Source organism: Xyrauchen texanus, chromosome 44, assembly GCF_025860055.1.
Source record: "Xyrauchen texanus isolate HMW12.3.18 chromosome 44, RBS_HiC_50CHRs, whole genome shotgun sequence".
In the NCBI taxonomy this organism is placed as follows: Eukaryota; Metazoa; Chordata; class Actinopteri; order Cypriniformes; family Catostomidae; genus Xyrauchen; species Xyrauchen texanus.
In genome coordinates this window covers 1,925,977-1,944,611 of record NC_068319.1, presented here as the reverse complement: position 1 = coordinate 1,944,611, position 18,635 = coordinate 1,925,977, and the positions used below count along the sequence as shown (strand labels likewise).

Here is an 18,635-nt window from a genome sequence, read left to right as displayed (position 1 = left end):
ACATTGTGGATGGTCTGGTAGGCTAGTATCTTTAGTGGTTGTTGCCCCTCATATAACAATAATTCAATATATAAAGATTATACATATTTGTAAATGTCCATTAATTGATTTTAATGGAATGTGCATATATATTGTTTATATTTGACTTTTTACTGTCTATATTTTCTGTATTTGAGTAATTAGAATTATTTCATTTGTCTGTTGAGGAGTTTGAGGGCTTTTATTTTGAAAGGCCCGATACATCACGTGTCAGCCTTTACCGCGCATGTTAAGTTAGTGCATGATACGGGATTGAAGGAGAAAGATGCTAAAAATGCACTCTGTGAATGTTTTGAAAAGAATCCGTGTTTAAGTGAAACCTAAGTTTATTTAGTTTAGTCCTGGTTTGCAGTGGAGAACAAGGTGTGTGTTCTATTGAGTGAATTTACTTATTATAGAAGTTTGTACATGCATTGTGCTGACTCATTGCATTGTTTACATGGTAAGGTCTCTGTCGCCGCCTTGTGGTGTTGTGTAGAAATACTTGGTTATAAAATGGTGAAACTGTGTTTTAATGTAAATGTTTTTTTAATTGGTATACATTGTATGTTTTTAATTATTGTATGTTTATGTTTTCATACAGCTCTTACGGTGATTCACAATGATTCATAACATCTCGCGGTGATTCATGGTTACTGAAAGTGATTGAAGATTGCTCAAGTAATCTGTGAAAATAAAAAAGGAATATGTGAACTCCGTAAAAGAGTCGACCATAAGTAAACCAGAGAGCTACAATATTTATATCAATATATAATTATACAGAAGTTATCTTTAAATATTTAAAAATTATATATAATTTTTTTAAAAATCAGCTAATTAAAATGCATTACATTCTTGTAGCAGAAGAATTAATCATTAATAAGACAATATAAAAAGCGACTTTAGAATACAATGTATTTTTTGTGTATTATTGATTATAAGTCAATCATTGACACACAGTTCACAGCAATCCATTTCACTAGTGAATTTGGAGATTTAATATGAGGACTTGTTTAAGGACCCGTCAATCTACACCTGCGTCAGACATGCTTGTGTCGCGTCTCCGGTGCGTTGCGTCATAAACATAAAATGTTTAGTTCACTGTTTCAATTTAAATATAGTTTAATACTCTTTAAACACATCTTGAGATCCCTTAGTTTGCATTTGCGCTCCAAGTGTTTTGAACGTAACGCATGTTTGTGTTGTGGGTTTTCTTCACTGTATAAACTGTGTGTTGCTCATACAGCTGAAATTTCACTTGCTGCCCTCTGAAGTATAACAGATGGTATTATAAGCTTGCAATTTCTAGGAATCTTCTTTATGGTGTGATTGATCTGTTTGCATTTGTATTATGCATTATTTCTTTGTCAAATTAATCGCACTGAATTAATGCGTTAAATCGACAGCCCTACTATTAATATTTGAGTTGCAATTAATTTGTTGTATGTTTTTGTTCATTGCATTTGTTTATTGGTATCTTGGGTTTTATTTATTTGTATTAATAAATTAAAATTTTTGTGATTAACCGGAGTGTCAAGTAAGGTTTTTTGGGTCACCTTGGCTTAAGGAAGAATCCTCAAGTTACAATTGTGCTTTGTATTATTGTCACGGAGCGCTCAGCTACGCCTCCCTCTGGTTTCATCCGCTCTCTCTCGGAGTCTTAGAACTGCACTTCCCATCTTTCCCTCTGGTCATTATCTATCTCCATCCCTGCCTGGTTTATCTGATTATCCTCATCACCGTCACCTGTTTATCATTATCTCCCCTATATCTGGACTGTCCCTTTCATTGTTACTTTGGGAAATGTTGTTTTGCTCAGCTGACATTACCAAGCGTTATTCCCTGATTCCCGTTATTATCTGGACCTTAGATCTCTGCCTGGACTCTAGACTCTGTGAACCTTTGCTGCCTGCCCTGACCCTTGCCTGTGTCTGATTACGAGTACTTGATTGTCCCTTTATCAGAGCCTGTTTCTGTTTATGTCTGCTTCTCTCTGTTTGATCGCATGTGTGAATAAACTACTGCAAATGGATCCAAACTCCTCTGCCTCTACACTACAATTATATTACAGAAGCATTTATTTTTTTGTGCTATAATCATAACAATTAAAACATAACTTATTGAGACTTGTAGATATGAGACCAGAGCTTTTCTGGATTTGAATTATTATTTTTATATATATATATATATAAATTATTATACATAAATGTTCTGTGCTAAACACTTGTGAGTACATTTATGCTTTTCTAGCTTTTTTTTTAAACCTTTTTATAAATTTGAAAAATGTCATTTATTAAACCGCAGGGTGTCTTTCAGAAGATACTAAATTATGCCCAAAGGGTTCAGAAACTACAACCACTTTAGTTAGGCCATGCTATTTTCATGCCATGCTCCAAAAATGGGGCACAATTTAACATATGAAATGTTCTCTCAAACAGATGAGGTTTGTAAGGTTCTCTATGAAATATTAAATGAACAAAACTGACCTCCCTAAACCGAACTGATGGTGTCATAAGAGCAAATGTGAGATCAAAAACGAGCTGAAGCAATCACGTCATTTTTTGGCACTTTTATGACACTTATAGTTATTTCTGAGAGAACTTCAATGATGCCTAGTGAATCTTTTAGTTTAGATTGTGGTGGACATCTTGATCTGGATGAAAGAACTCAATTTAGTGAAGAGCTCCTCGTCCTCCCAGCCAACAATTCAACACAACGTCACAATTCATCAAGACTAATCGACAATAGCCGCATTCTGGTCCGCTAGGAACTTGCTCTTTTAGCCGGCTTTCCTGCATGTACAACTTCTGTAAATGATCCAGGATGCATTGAAACATCTGGACTTCAATGATCCCAAAAGAGTTTGTGTACCTCTACTCATGTCCACCGACTGCCAGTTGCATACTTGCATATAAAACTCTGAATCTGCATCCTCCAAACCACTTAAACATTAAATGAGTCGATCTACTCTAATTATTACTGACTCGTGTGTGTTTTTGGTGCATCATTTACAAACACACATTACTGACAATACAGTAAATGTTGAATCAAAATGTTACCTTGATAATGATCTGTTTAGTTTCTCTACAAGACATTTTCACATTCAAATATTACTATGAATTATTGCACATACTGTCTGTATTTGAGGCTGATAGGAACTGTTTGTGTTGATGTGATTAAAAAGAGGAACTTGTTTTACTTCTAAGTTTGCAGCGGTCTGTTTTTCCTTCTGCAGAAAAAAGTCCACAAAACATGTCTAAAAATAACATTAAAACACATTTCCATGACAATTAAGTTTTCTTTAGTTTGTGTTTAGTAGCTGAACCTTTGGGTCACTTTAAACAGTCTGATTCAAGAAACGACTCTTTTAGCACAATGAAACTCTTTTTATTACTTAAAAGGTTTAAAGGTCATAAAACAATTTTAAAAATAACGTTTATAACACATATTCTATACATAACTCACTTCTGATAACTGCATAGCAACATTAAAAAGAGAAAATAGAAAATATTTAACAGCAAAATTATAAAATGACTGAAATAAATGTGATAAAAAGCAAAACAGTAAAAGCTGTATTCATGTTGAACATTTGCATTATACATGAGAGCAGTTTTGGGGGAGTTTAATATCTCCATTTGTTTTAAGACTTCACAATAGAGACCATATGAGGGAATATATCACTAATAAACTACTGATAAATATTATACAAAAAGTGTTTTTCATATTAATGATCAAATTCATATATTCACTGAAATAAGAAGAAGAGTGGACCAGACACACTTCCTAATATTGAAACACACTAGAATAAGCTTCTTATTTATTCATTTGGTGACTTCTATGATTCATTATTTAATTTCTTAACATCTGATACACTTATAAAAGCAAATAATGGGGCAAAGAAGAAAAACTGATTCATCAGAAAAGACAATAAAGAAATGAGTTATAATCAAACTATAATGATTGTATTTGTTGTGTCTCGGTGGATTGTGATATTTGTATCTCCTCCTCAGAGAAAGCTCTTTCAAAAACATGTTTTAACTTTAATGAAAGTTTAAACTTCTTAATATCCTGCCCTATGAAAAAATACAGAACTGGATTCAGACAGCTGTTGAAAAACGCCAAAGAGATGACCAATGGGAAAAGTCTATCAGCCACCTGGACACTTTCATTCACACCAAACATCCAGATCAAATACACAATGTGATACGGCAGCCAACACAGAAAAAATGCCACAATAACAGCCGACATGATGCGAAACGCTCGTCCAGAGTGAAAACGACTCCTGCCCAACTTTCGTGCGATGAATCCATAACATGTGACGATGCATATGAGAGGAATCATAAAACCAAACACAAAGCTGATGATAGTCAATATTCTATATGTTTCCAAGTAATCAAAATCAAGCGCTATAATTATCATCATAAAGGGCACATTAAGAGCTATAGACAGGATCCAGGCCGCTACACAGGACAGTCGCGCAAGCAAAAGACTGCGATGATTTTTAGCCCAAACTGGAGTGATCACCTGTGTACACCGATCCAGACTAATCAAACTCAAGATGAAGACACTGGCAAACATGCTGACAAATGCAACAAATGGAATAATCTTGCACATGACAGATCCAAATAGACAGTAATTGCCAATAAAGTACCCTATTATAAAGACCAGTGTAGAAAAGCAGCACAGGAGGTCTGCAATCGCCAGATTAAGGAACCATATCGTATTAACGGTCCTCTTCATCTTCATTCCAGCGATGTACAGAACAAAGACATTTCCTGGAACTCCGAGGAGAAACGTCAGAATGTAGAAGATCTGAGAAATCACTTCTATAGCAGTTTGCACTTGTGGAGTCACATCTTCGTATTCGTAATCATAGAAAGAAATATTTTCACTTTCATTGTATGTAGATGTCAGGTTCATTTTGATTTAGCTGATGTTACCCAAAGTGTCCTGTATATCCTGTTAATATGAATCATATTTAAAGTTATTTAAATATTTAAACATATTTATCATCATATTTAAAAAAAAATGTTTTATTGCTGACACCACAGCAAACATACAACATCAATGCATTTGTAGATGTTTTAACTTTGATTGCAAATGTGCAACCAAATAAATGTAACTTTCAAGTTAAACAAAGCATTAAAAATCACAATTATCTGTTACAGTAACCATATACATTAACCACTTTAATGCACTTTTAAACAAAATATGCGGTCATTTACATGTAAATATTGCATTTTCCATGCATACATTCATTACATTTTTTACAGGTTTTTTTAACTGAGACACAAATTAAGATATCAAATAAGAGTTTATCAAATATAGTCATTTACTTTATTTACTTACTATGTCGGCTGCTCAAGTGATGATCTTGCAAATGTCGAATGACAGTAAAAACTGGTTCCCTTTTCTGAAAATACAACAGATCTGTGTCACAGGATGACTTCAGCTCTTTTCTGAGAAGTCAATGTTATTTACAGTCTGAATAACCAGGAGCACAATCATACATTCACTTAATCATGTTACAGTAATTTGCATAATTGTTCCTCTCACAGTCTTGGACTAAAACATTAACAGTAAAATGCATAATGGCAATCTGAGACTTTTATGTTTACACTATCACAGCTGTAGCGAGAGTATTTTCACATTAACACTATTATGTTGAACATACATTTTCTGTGTGAGTAAATTACAATAAATTATCAAGAATTATAATTATGCAATCATCCAAAGCAACTTACAAATGAGAATAATACAAGCAGGGACAGAACTTTAAGTCTTTTTAATAATACATTGTCAAATAAAATAAAAAAATATGCAATAATAATGAAGCACACTAGAAACACCTGTAAACAATCAGGAAGGGATGATGAACTAAGACAAGAACAGAGAAATCAACTTCAAAATAAAAGTCACAACTCCTAGCGAACGCTATGGGCCATTAGGGGAAGGACCACACAAACACTAGTCAGACCAGGCGGAAAGCCAGGACAACGGATGTCATGATGCATATGAGGTATCAAAAAAATATGAAAGATCCAAATGGCCAGTGATTGTCTAGAAGAATGTTTGATAGGCATACGGCCAGGGGCGGCCATGGTGGACCAGACGGACGACCAGAGCGGAGGCAGCAGGTGACCACCAGGGTTCTGGCAGCCAGTAGACAAGGGGGAGCCAGGCGAGGCAACAGGAGATCAGGAGCAGATGCTGGAGGCCACGGGGCATCAGGAATTGACACTGGAGACCACGGGGTATCAGGAGCAGAAATTGGAGAACATGGGGGATCAGGAGCGGATGCTGGAGGCAGCAGGTGACAACTGGCTGATGGCTGTGAGGTCCAGGCAACAGGGTACTCAGAGGTCAGGGCAGCTGGGGACTCAGAGATCAGGGCAGCTGGGGACTCAGAGAGCAAGGCAACAGGGGACTCAGAGAGCAAGGCAACGGGACTCAGAGAGCAAGGCAACAGGGGACTCAGAGAGTAAGGCAACAGGGAACTAAGAGAGTAAGGCAACAGGGGACTCAGAGAGCAAGGCAACAGGGGACTCAGAGAGCAAGGCAACAGGGGACTCAGAGAGTAAGGCAACATGGAACTAAGAGAGTAAGGCAACAGGGGACTCAGAGAGCAAGGCAACAGGGGACTCAGAGAGCAAGGCAACAGGGAACTCAGAGAGCAAGGCAACAGGGGACTCAGAGACCAAGGCAACAGGGGACTCAGAGACCAAGGCAACAGGGGACTCAGAGACCAAGGCAACAGGGGACTCCGAGAGTAAGGCAACAGGGGACTCCGAGAGCAAGGTAACTGGGGACTCAGAGAGCAAGGGCTCAGTGGGCTCAGTGGTCAAGGCAGCTGGGGAATTAGAGGTCAAGGCAGCTGGAGACATAGAGGGCTCAGTGGTCAAGGCAGATGGTAATGCAGAGGTCAAGGCATCTGGGGATGCAGAGTGCTCAGGGGTCAAGGCAGCTGGAGACGTAGGGGGCTCAGATGTCAGACCAGCTGGAGATGCAGGGGACTCAGAGGACAGGGCAGCTGGGGACTCAAAGGTCACTTTCAAAAACACATCTTGGAGAATGCTTAACCTTCTCCTTAAAATCTTGCCCCATGAAAACATACAGAACCGGGTTCAGACAGTTGTTAAAATGCACCAAAATTAATGGCCAATGGTTCCACTCTCAAGGCCACCAAAATACTTAATGTACAATAACAAATAAATATACAATTCATAAACAAATCCACTGTGAGATACAGCAACCAACAAAGAAAAAAGGCCACATTTACAGCCAACATGATGCATAACGTTCGTCCACAGAGAAAATGACTCCTGTCTAACTTTCTACCCACTTCTGGAGACACATCTTCTTTAGCATACTCTGGGAAGTAATCTTATAGAAGTAATCAACTCTAATTATAGAATTCCTTCTGTTGTGATAGCAGCAATCACCTCTAAGTGTTCATCTTGCTTTGAGCTGAAATCTTCTTATTTCCTGTTAATATCACATATTATCAATGTCATAATCATACATAAAGCGTCCAGACAAGATCATCTGTTCCAATGCTGACAGCACCTTCAGAATATCATATTAAAATTATTGGCCAGTTTGCTTTATGGTGATACCAACATGATACCAAATAAATGCTAGTTTTAGTGGAAAGTAAAAAAAAAAGAAGAAGAAGAAGAAGAAGAAGAAGATGATGACTCTTCTGGTGAACTGTTTGTATTTTTCTCAGTTAAAGGTTTCATCAACATTTCCCAACTTGAGCTGAGTTGTGCAATGTCACAGGAGAGAAACACACCCAGTTCACTATATATACTCCATCAAATGTATGTGCACATAATATATGAGTGGATATACTGTAGATGGTTAAAATAAATACATTTAGAAAAGAACAGACCAATCACAATTCAGTATTCAATAACCTCTGTTGGTTACATCTTGAACATTCTAACAATGAAAGACAAACAGAGATTTTTCAAACTGTAATCTTAAATTTCATTAGTAGTATAGGGGTACAACAGGGCTAAAGGCTCCTTGGGGTAAAAGCAGGGCCATTTGAGGGGGACGGTTCCCCTCCAATAATCAGATATGGCCAGATTGTACCCCCAATTATTGTTACCCTTGTTGCTGTTCTGCTGCAGTCCATTATGCACTGCTGTTGAATTATCATGGTGTTGTTGCAAGTATAACATAATGGTTTAAAAAAGTAAAATGTTTACTACGCTCAGTAGTCTAACACCGCTCGTCAGTGTAATTTAAGATGTCAATCAAATCGATGAAGGCGGGACTCAAGTTTCAGTCGCTAAGTGGGAACCTCGTGGATTATTCCAGCGCCGCGCATCAGCAAGCAGTTCAGAATAAGAGTCTTTGTGTCATGTATGATGTCACTAACTAAACATGCAATATTTGCCCACTTTTTTAAGATTGAAATGTTGTACCAACTGAGTCATTTCCAAGGGTGCAAACTATTCACCATTTTGGGAAATTCAGCATTTAGAATTGGAAATATGTCACGTACAGTCAGTGCTTGAAGTGTGGTGGTGCACAGTTGTATGTAGTACCTGCATGTGGCAGCGGGGGCGGGGTCAAGCGCCCGTCCGGGAGAGAAAGCGGTAAGGGCGCTTGCACCTGAGCTAAATTATGTCTAACACCTGTCTCTAATTTCAGTGAGGATGGGGAGAGCGGCATAAAAGCAGCCACAGAGCCTCCAGTCCAGAGAGAGAGTCTGACAAGCCAACCCAATGCGCTTATGAATCATTGTGTTATATTTACTGATAAAGAGAAAACGGCAATTAAAGCCTTACCTGTGTTTTCGAAGCCCTGTTTCCTGTGTCCTCCTTCCCTCCTTGAAGACGAGTTTTACAATGTAATGCTACGTTCACACCGGACGCGAATAGCGCGTCAAATTCGCGCCTACCGTGTCTAGTTATACGCTTGACCACTTTGAATCCATTCGCGCGTCAAGAGCGAAATTGACGCGCGTAAAAAACAAAAGTTTGAAGCGAAATTTACGCAGCGTGGCGCTGCGCCGAGGCTGAAATCCGATGACGGCCATCTTTTTACAAGATGGCTGATGTTGATCGAGCATTCGTGGAGAGAGTCACCGCTCTTTATTTGCTCTGGAGAGCAGAACAGCGGCGTATGGGTCGTCGTCGCCGTACTTGGGTCCACCAGCGGTGGCGGGACATGCTGGAGAGGAGCCACTGCCAGGTCTGGGTCGGGTTGCGGCCAACAACTCCTCCAGAGAGGCACTCCGGGTGAGGGATGTCTTCATGGCACACTTCTCGGCGGAGGGAGCAGTACCATGGCAGCCGACGGAGTAGCGTTTGAAGTCCTCCTCATGACTTCCCCACAACGGCTCTTTTAAGAGCCACCCACAAACCTATAAAGAGCTAAACTATCTAAAAATAGTCCATTATTATTATATTTTTATATTTTTTTTCCCAGTCCACAACATGCACATTTATTAAGTTGAGACTTTTAAAAAATGTCAGGTTTTCCATGGTAGTATATCAGGTTAAATTATTTATTTATTTTTGTTTTGATGATAAATGGAGCCAGCCTCCAAAAGTAATTAACCTGTCCTGTGTTTTTTTCCTTATTCAACACTGTCCAGACACTAATGTTGGTTGTCTTTACATTACAATAATAATGAAAGTTTACGTCACTTTACCTCCTGAGTGCAGGCAGCTAGGCTCCTGATTGGTTAACGCGGCGCGAATTGACGCCTGTCTAACACCTGTCGAATTGACGCCAAAGTTCAGATTTTTCAACTCGGGCGGCAGACGCGAATTCGCGTCAAACGCGTGAATGCACAAAATGCACCATTCGCGCGTAATGCGCCAGACGCTCAATTCGCGCGAACTTGACGCGCGAATGAGGCGTATTCAGCGTCTACCGCGCCGCTCTACGCCTCATTCGCGCCGCAGGAATTTTTTACGCGCGTAACGCGTCTTTGCATTGACTTAACATTGAAATCACTCGCGCCTGACGCGCTATTCGCGTCCGGTGTGAACGCAGCATAAGGGGGTTAAGATGGGCAAGGAGGCGGCGAGAACCGGCTTGTCAATATAAATATTAATTTAATAAAAACTTAAACCAAAACACACACATGACGGACATGCCCGTAATTCTCTCTCTCTCGAACCGTCGTCACCGGCCGCCTTTATCCCTCGCGCACCCATCAGGCTGATTGGGGACCAGACATTCTAGCCCGGCCCCGCCCCCCTCCGCTCCACACTGCACTTCTCTAATTTTGTCTAAAGAGTACTGGGAGTTTTTCTTGCATATCACCACTTGTCAGAGTCTCCCAGTGAGTCAGTGATTCGATGACACCTGCCTTCACTTTTTATCTGACCTTCCAAATGATTTTGATAAAATCGCAGTAACCATTCGAACGCTCTCTGCGCAAAACTCAGCGGTGAGTTTAACAACACTCAACACGTGCAACGACAGCATCCGTGGTCCAGTTCCGGTGGAGCGCACCGTGTTTAAGCTCGTGTAAATATAGTTCAGTTACACTCTTCTCCAGAACATGAACCAGCAACTTTTGACTGAGCGAGTCTTATTCAATCAAATGTATTTAGGCAAATTGTTTGGCCGCTGGGTGCAGTTAAAACTAAAGACTTAAAACAAAATCTCAAAGCTGTTACAGAAGTGATGTCATCGCATATGCATAACCTTTTTTCACAAAATATGAATGTGGCAGGGCGGAGGGCGGGACCGGGTCGTGATCCTACACACCCGGTCCTTTATCAGGCTAATCAAGCCCCAGAGAGGGATAAAGGCCGACTGCGGAGGATTGTGCGGGAGAAAGAGATCGTTTACGGACATGTCCGTCATGTGTGTTTGTTTGTCTTTTGTTTCAGTTTATAATTAAATTATTATTTACATTGTCAAGCCGGTTCTCGCCTCCTCCTTTCCATCTATATTACGTTACACCATCTGCCGGGGGACGAGGAGCCCGGCCGCCTGGAAGCGGAGGACGGCCGCCGACTGCGAGGGGAGAAAGGGCTCCTAACCGACCGCCTGGAGTGGTCAGGTCCGCTGCCAGGGGCGGAGGAGTCCCCTACCAGTCGCTGAAATGCGCCGGGGTCTGAGACTACCGAGGGGGGAGGTAGTTTTCTGTAGTGCTCTTAAAAAGATTATGTGAAGTGGAAGGCTGGACTGGTAATCTGGCATACTGGGAATTTTCCCAGTGGACCGACGCACTTTAGGGATAATCAGGGGTGGACTTGCCATTGGAAAAACCGAGCGGGCCTGTGTGTCGGCCGTGAAAAGGGCCGAATGGGCCACAATAAGCTAAATTGAGCCACCGCGTTATGCTGAACGGACCACAAAACGGCGCCACGATATAGCCTCCCGCCGGCTCAACAACTTTTGGGCCAGTTGCTATGTAAAATCCCGGCCCGATTTCTACATTCTATATCCGACATCTTAATGCAAATATTATTAGGAATTAATTTGAAAGGAGTGGTGGTGGCGTAGTGGACTAAAGCACATAACTGGTACTCAGAAGGTTGCTGGTTCGATCCCCACAGCCACCACCATTGTGTCCTTGAGCAAGACACTTAACTCCAGGTTGCTCCGGGGGGATTGTCCCTGTAATAAGTGCACTGTAAGTCACTTTGGATAAAAGCGTCTGTCAAATGTATAAATGTAAATGTAAATCAATTCAATTGAACTTTGTGAATTTTGAACAGCATCTCCAAAGAGTCTAGGACTATTTTATTTTGAGTAAGTCCTTGTCATGTCTGTCACCAGTTAACCTGTTGATGAACGCCCCCTTTTTGAGCACCTGAACTTAAATGCTTGTATTTACGGGACCCTTTGGAGTTTGGACACAGTTGTAGTATCTATTGAAAGAAGACACTTTGGGGTTTATTTCACAAGTTTCAGAATTAATATATGTTGTTATTTATTAAAGTTAGAGAACTATGAAGTTTATAGTAATGGAAATATTTTGTGCTGAACATGTTTTTATAATCTAAAAAACATAATAAAAGTGGCAAAACAACCCAGAAATACAATGTTCTCAAAGTCACGAGTCTAAAGAAGTTTTGTTTCTAATCTGAAGATGATTTAATAATAAATGAGTTCCTGCAGCTTTAATCTCTGTAAAATCTCTGGAAGTGTTCAGAGTAAAATTAAGGCTCCGCCTCTCAAGACGACACTAAATCTGACGGCACTGCTCGACTATTATGAATAAAACTACGCCACATTTTTAAAAATAGACTTTGGAGACGGGCTGGTTTTGTTTATGAGACTCTAATATATCAGATCATAAACAGTTTTACAACATGAATGCTGCTCAGATTGCAGTTTGATGAAGAACGATGACGAAGGCGAGATCTCATGTAAACAATGGAGAATATATCAATATTTCTCACATTTATCACTTTTATGGACAAAACGTGCGATTGGATGTTTTTCAATGAAAGCTTGACATGGACGATTGACTCAAGTGTGTTGAACTGGATTCATCTGGCGATCGTGTTTTCATAATAAAAGTCCCGTTTTGATATCGAATGTTTTCATTTGTACTCCTGCACAAATAACTAAATTACTGTTTCTGGAGGATTGCTATCGTGATACAGAGATCGGATATCAATATTGAACCCTTCGACCTTTGAAATGATGCATCATCTATTAACATTAATTACATTTATAGACGGTAAATTATATATTAAATGTAAGCAGAGTGACGTCACTACCGCGTGCGGGCGATTGTGTATCAACAGGTTAAAAGTGTTCATCTAAAAATGGAAAATGTGATTTTATTCACTCATTTAATGTATCAAAACCCAAGTGTTGTTACTTTTTCTTGAAACATAAATATAGATAGTCCATAGAATAACAGTTTATAGTGAGCAGGAGCTGTCAAGCTTAAAAAATGAACAAATACTATAAAACACTATTAAAGGTTCAGTATAATGACATCATAAGAGAAGTCCATATGACTTCTATACTGTATTTCAAGCTTTCCGGGGCCATGCAACAGCTATGTGTTGTATGGACTAGTTTTATGGTATTTTAATAACCGTCCAGACTTGTTCTGAAAAATGTTCAAAGTGTGCTCACATTGACTAATGCAGATAATCTACACTTCAGTATTTTCTCAGGCACGTATCGAGTCTAAATAGATGCACAATATGATGTCAATTGCACCCTCAAATGACAACAACAGTCAATTATATATGAAATATATCATTTATGGAAGTGCATAAACATTTGTATGTGTCTCTAATGACCATATACACTTCTGTTACATTTAAACCATTATGCTTTTTTTGGTTGTTGCAATGTTTGTGTCACACTATTTATAAGAGATAGATTGAAGAATACTAAAGAGGTGTGGGCACAATTCCAAAAAACAGATGAGGGACACAATACATTTATTGGTCTCATTTGAACTCATTCTTATGTATTTATTCTAAGATTTTGTATTTAAGAATGGAAAAGTGAGGGTTAATTTTATTTATATAATGGTTTGTTCATTCAGCAAAGGTGAAATTGTGTATTTAAATCAGCCTCCACTAGAGGGCGATGAGGATGTGGATGATGAGTGTTTGAGCACATGGATGAGCTTGAGTGCAAATATACTCTAGCCTCCATTGTTTAGAGAGGGGAGTAGGTACTGCGCCTAGTACCTGAAACAGCTAGCTTTCAGATGTTTTTTGTAACCTTGTTTTTATGAGTGCTTTTAAAACACTATAGGATGGGGTGGCGGTGGCTCAGGTGGTAGAGTAGGTTATTCTAAGATTTTGTATTTAAGAATGGAAAAGTGAGGGTTAATTTTATTTATATAATGGTTTGTTCATTTAGCAAAGGTGGTGAAATTGTGTATTTAAACCAGCCGCCACTAGAGGGCGGTGAGGATGTGGATGATGAGTGTTTGAGCACATGGATGAGCTTGAGTGCAAATATACTCTAGCCTCCATTGTTTAGAGAGGGGAGTAGGTACTGCGCCTAGTACCTGAAACAGCTAGCTTTCGGATGTTTTTTGTAACCTTGTTTTTATGAGTGCTTTTAAAACACTATAGGATGGGGTGGCGGTGGCTCAGGTGGTAGAGTAGGTCTCTCAGGGGGTACTCGGCGATTCCCCAAGTTGACAAGGTGATCATAGTGCACTGGTGCCCGCAGAGTGCCACCACCTGGTGGGGCAGTCCGAGACTCCCGTCCAGGGCCTGTAGGTATATGTTGTCACTGGCGATTAAGGCTGCAGTGCCACAGCTCTCCTGCAGGTGCACCAAGCCGAGGTGCTCAGAGAACTGCACAAGTGTAGTTCTGAACTGAGATCGATGCAGGAGCTGCGCTCTGTGACCGATCTCACCCTCCGGGTGACAAAGGTCATGGCGTGGTCTCGCGGGCAAGCGATGTCCACCCTGGTTGTCCAGGAATCCCACTTTGGCTCAACCTGGTCGAGTCAAGGGAGGCTGACAAGGTATGATATCTTGTCTCCCCCCCATCTCCCAGGTTGGCCTATTCGGTGACACCATGGAGGAATTCGCCCAGCAATTCTCAGTGGTCAAAATGCAGATGGGAACCATACAACACATCCTGCCCTGGCACGACTCAAGGTTCCACACCCCATCTGCTCTTCGCCAAGGGCTTCCCCCTGCAGCAGCAACACCTGCTCCACCACAGCCCGCCCCAGTAGGCCGGCCCCGGCATGGAGCCACCCGCAGAAAGCAGACGCCACCCATCTTATAGCCGGTCGCTAAGAACCCAAGGAAGGCTTCAAAGCGCCCCTGAGACAGACAGCCCAGGAAGTCGGAGACCCAAGTAAAACTGCTATATGAGCAGTCTACACGGAGGCAAGCTCAAAATATCATATCTGATGGGACCACATCCTCAGTGATGAATATAGACTTTTACCTTCAGATAGACGGTTCAGAGTTACGCTATGCAAGTCTAACCGTTTTAAAAATGATTTTGTACCAACCTCAGTCAGACTTTTAAATAAGAAACTGTAGGTTTTGTGGATTTGTATTTTACATTGTGCTTGTATTATTTTGTACTTGAAATGTTTATATTATGTTGTGTTGTATGTTGTCTACAAGCTGCTGTGCATCGAATCAAAGACAAATTTTCCTACATGAAAAGTATATTCAATTCAATTAGTCTCCAACCATAAAACATGGGATACTTCACTGGCCACTCGCTGAAACTTGGACTTAAAATGGAGTTAAGTACCCCGAAATGAACTGCCACAATCTACCAGTTGGACTGTGATGCACCTCACTGACCTCTGCCTTCACCATCTTGGTCAAAGGATTGACAATTAAAATTAAAATTTATCATTGAGACCACATGCCATCAGTAAACCCACCATAAACAATTCTGAGCTTATAAGCATTAGTACAGTCTGCTTCCTGCTTCGAAACTGTGGCTGTCAGCACACATGAAATAACACTTTCATCAGCAGATATTTCTGATTAAACAGGAAAATTGTGCTGTTAATTTTGAGTTTTTTTCTCATTGGGTGGGTCTCCGCTCTCCCCTTGGCCCAGTACATAGCCTTTAGCATTGAGAAACTTAGCGGGTTATCCTCCCTGACCATGGCCCTGATTCAGGATCATTATTCAAAGATAAGGACATTTGTTTTTTTAAACAAAATACATGTATCAGTTTACAATATCAACCATTTTTTGCACACAGACTTATCTTAATAGTCACTCAGAGTGATTATTAAGATAAGTCATATAATAGAAGTAATCATCTTTAAATATCTGGTTCACGTTATTGTGATTGAGCTGATGTAGTGCAAAGTGTCCCGTTATCCTGCTAACATCACATACTGTCAATGTCATGAAACCTTTGAAGCGTTGGACAAGATATTTGTTTATTGCGGACACCACCTCTAGAATATCAGATCAATGCATTAGTAGACGATTTAATTTCGATGACAAATGTACAACTAAATAAATGCTACATTTATTGGCAAGTAAGAAAGAAAAACTATAACCGTAACCATAACTTCCTCTTTTGCTTCTACCTGGTGTGTTTGTGTTTAAGTATCTGCTTTTTAAACATCATATTTGTAGTCACTTACATGGAAATCCTGCATTTTCCATTCAAACCTTCATTGAAATTGTGCTTCGATTTCTCAGAAATTAAGAAATGAATTTACTTCGTTTACTTTCCTCAGATCTTGACATTGACTTTAAGTCCTCGACAGTAAATCCTGGTTCCTTTAAAAGGGTCATGAAACCACAAAACACATTTGCACATCCCTAAAGAAATGATAGCACTTATGTTTAATATTAAGGGGAAAGTGGTTCATTTTAGCCATTTTCGTTATTCCAGTTTAAAAACAAAAGTTGAAGCAATGTCTCGAATATGTGAGGTATAGAGTATGTCTAAAGTCTGGTGTGTGATTGGTTAGAGAGTATGTGTCTACGCCATTAGATTCTGAGTGTTTTTGTCTACATCTACATTATTCATAAGAAGGAACACTTCCATCCAATCGCTGCGCTTCCCTGTGCATGAGATCACATTACAACAGATGTGGTCACAGGATGGTTTTAACTCTTACCGGAGATGTCAGTGCCATTCGTATTCTGTCTAACCAGAAGGGGGAACTTACATTCAATTGACACAAAAGACATCTCTTTAGGTGCTTTTATGTGTGTCTTGCACTGAGGAGTGGCGCCCGTCAGGCCACGCTGCCATAAAGTCCAGATCGGTGGACTGTTGCAGTGATGGTCGTCCTTCTGTAAGTTTCTCCTGTCTCTACACATGATCTTTGGAGCTCAACCAGAGTGACCATCGGGTTCTTGGTCAACTCTCTTACCAATGATTTACTCGTACCCCCGATTGCTCAGTTTGGCTGGGCGGCCCACTCTAGGAAGAGTGCTGGTTGTTCCAAACTTCCATTTAAGAATTATGGAGGCCGCTGTGCTTTTGGGAACCTTCAATGCAGCCGAAATTGTTTTGTGGTCTTACCCAGATCTGTGCCTCGACACAATCCTGTCTCTGAGCTCTGCAGGCAGTTCCTTTGACCTCATGGCTTGGTTTTTGCTCTGATATACATTTTCAGCTGTATGTCAGAAATCACGTCCAATCAATTGAATTTGCCACAGATGGACTCCAATCAAAGTGTAGAAACATCTCAAAGATGCTCCAGAGAAATGGGATGCACCGGAGCTAAATTTCAAGTGTCATAGCAAAGGGTCTGAATACTTATGACAATGTAATATTTAATTTTTTTCTTTGTAAGACTTTCTGAATGCACTGCATGTATATGTTTATATATATATACACATACATACACAGTCTGTGCAAAAGTTTTAGGCACTTGTGAAAAATGTTGCATAATGAGAATGTCTTCAAAAATAATGACATAGATAGTTTTAATTTATCACTTAATGTCATACAAAATACAGTAAACATCAAAAAAGCTAAATCAATATTTGGCGTGACCACCTTTGCTTTCAAAACAGCCCCAATTCTCCAACTTACACTTGGACACAGTTTTTCTTGGTTGTTGGCAGATCGGATGTTCAAGCTTCTTAGAGAATTCACCACAGTTCTTCTGTCTCTTCATATAATCTCAGACTGACACGATGTTCTGTGGGGGCCATTTTCTATTTGCAAAAGTAATATTTGGGAGTCTAACATTTACTATATTTCCTATTGACACTAAAGCTGAAGATATAAATGACCATCTTAAGACAAATGTTTTTGTGAAACATCTAATGTGCCTAAGAGTTTAGCACAGTACTGTATATATATGTATATATATATATACAGTTGATATGGAAGCTGGACGGAGGGGCGGGTCGGAATATTGCGCGCCGGATCCCAATCGGCCTGATGAGTTGCGCGAGGGATAAAGGCGGCCGGTGACGATGGTTCGAGAGAGAGAGAGAGAGAGAGAATTACGGGCATGTCCGTCATGTGTGTGTTTGTTTATGCTTTTGGTTTAAGTTTGCATTAAATTATGATTTATGTTGACAAGCCGGTTCTCGCCTCCTCCTTGCCCATCTTTTAACTGTTTTACATTGGTGCTGAAACCCGGGATCAAAAAATTCCAAGCATGGAGAAAGGTCGCCCCATAGAGTCCTCCCAACTGGCGGACGTCATCCAGTCCCTCGCGACCCTACACCAAAGCCACCAGCAATCCCTGCTTGAGCTCCGGCAGGACCAAGATCGCCGGTTTTTTTTAAATCATGCGGGCTCAGGCAGAGGACCGGCACGCTATCCGGAGCCTCTTCAGTCAGGAGGCTGCGTCGGCCACAACCGCAACCCCGGACACACGCGCTACGCTGTCCCCGCCCACGTTACAGAAGATGGGGGCAGCAGATGATCCTGAGGCCTTCCTCGATTTGTTCGAGTGCACGGCAGAAATCTGGGGCTGGCCGCTCGAACAGTGGGCAGCCTGCCTAATTCTCTGTCTCTCGAACTGTTGTCACCGGCCACCTTTATCCCTCGCGCGCATCATCAGGCCGATTGTGGACCGGGCGCGCGATATTCCGACCTGGCCCCACCCCGCCCCCCTCTGCTCCACAACAGTTGAAGTCAGACGTTTACATGCACCTTAGCCAAATACATTTAAATTCAGTTTTTCACAATTCCTGACATTTAATGGTAGAAAAAATTCCCTGTTTTAGGTCAGT

The 18,635-nt window shown here is 40.5% G+C and overlaps 1 protein-coding gene across 1 annotated transcript; it reads right to left on the bottom strand.

The window, feature by feature from the left end:
- Positions 1–3,969: 3,969 nt before the first annotated feature.
- Positions 3,970–4,938, bottom strand: LOC127636319 (C3a anaphylatoxin chemotactic receptor-like). Its single transcript, XM_052116780.1, has one exon. It carries the CDS (start codon positions 4,936–4,938, stop codon positions 3,970–3,972), a length of 969 nt encoding a protein of 322 aa, XP_051972740.1.
- Between the last annotated feature and the right edge of the window lie 13,697 nt (positions 4,939–18,635).

Bases quoted from the DNA above. Each gene is read 5' to 3' on its own strand.
- LOC127636319 (XM_052116780.1), bottom strand. From the start codon at position 4,938: ATGAACCTGACATCTACATACAATGAAAGTGAAAATATTTCTTTCTAT.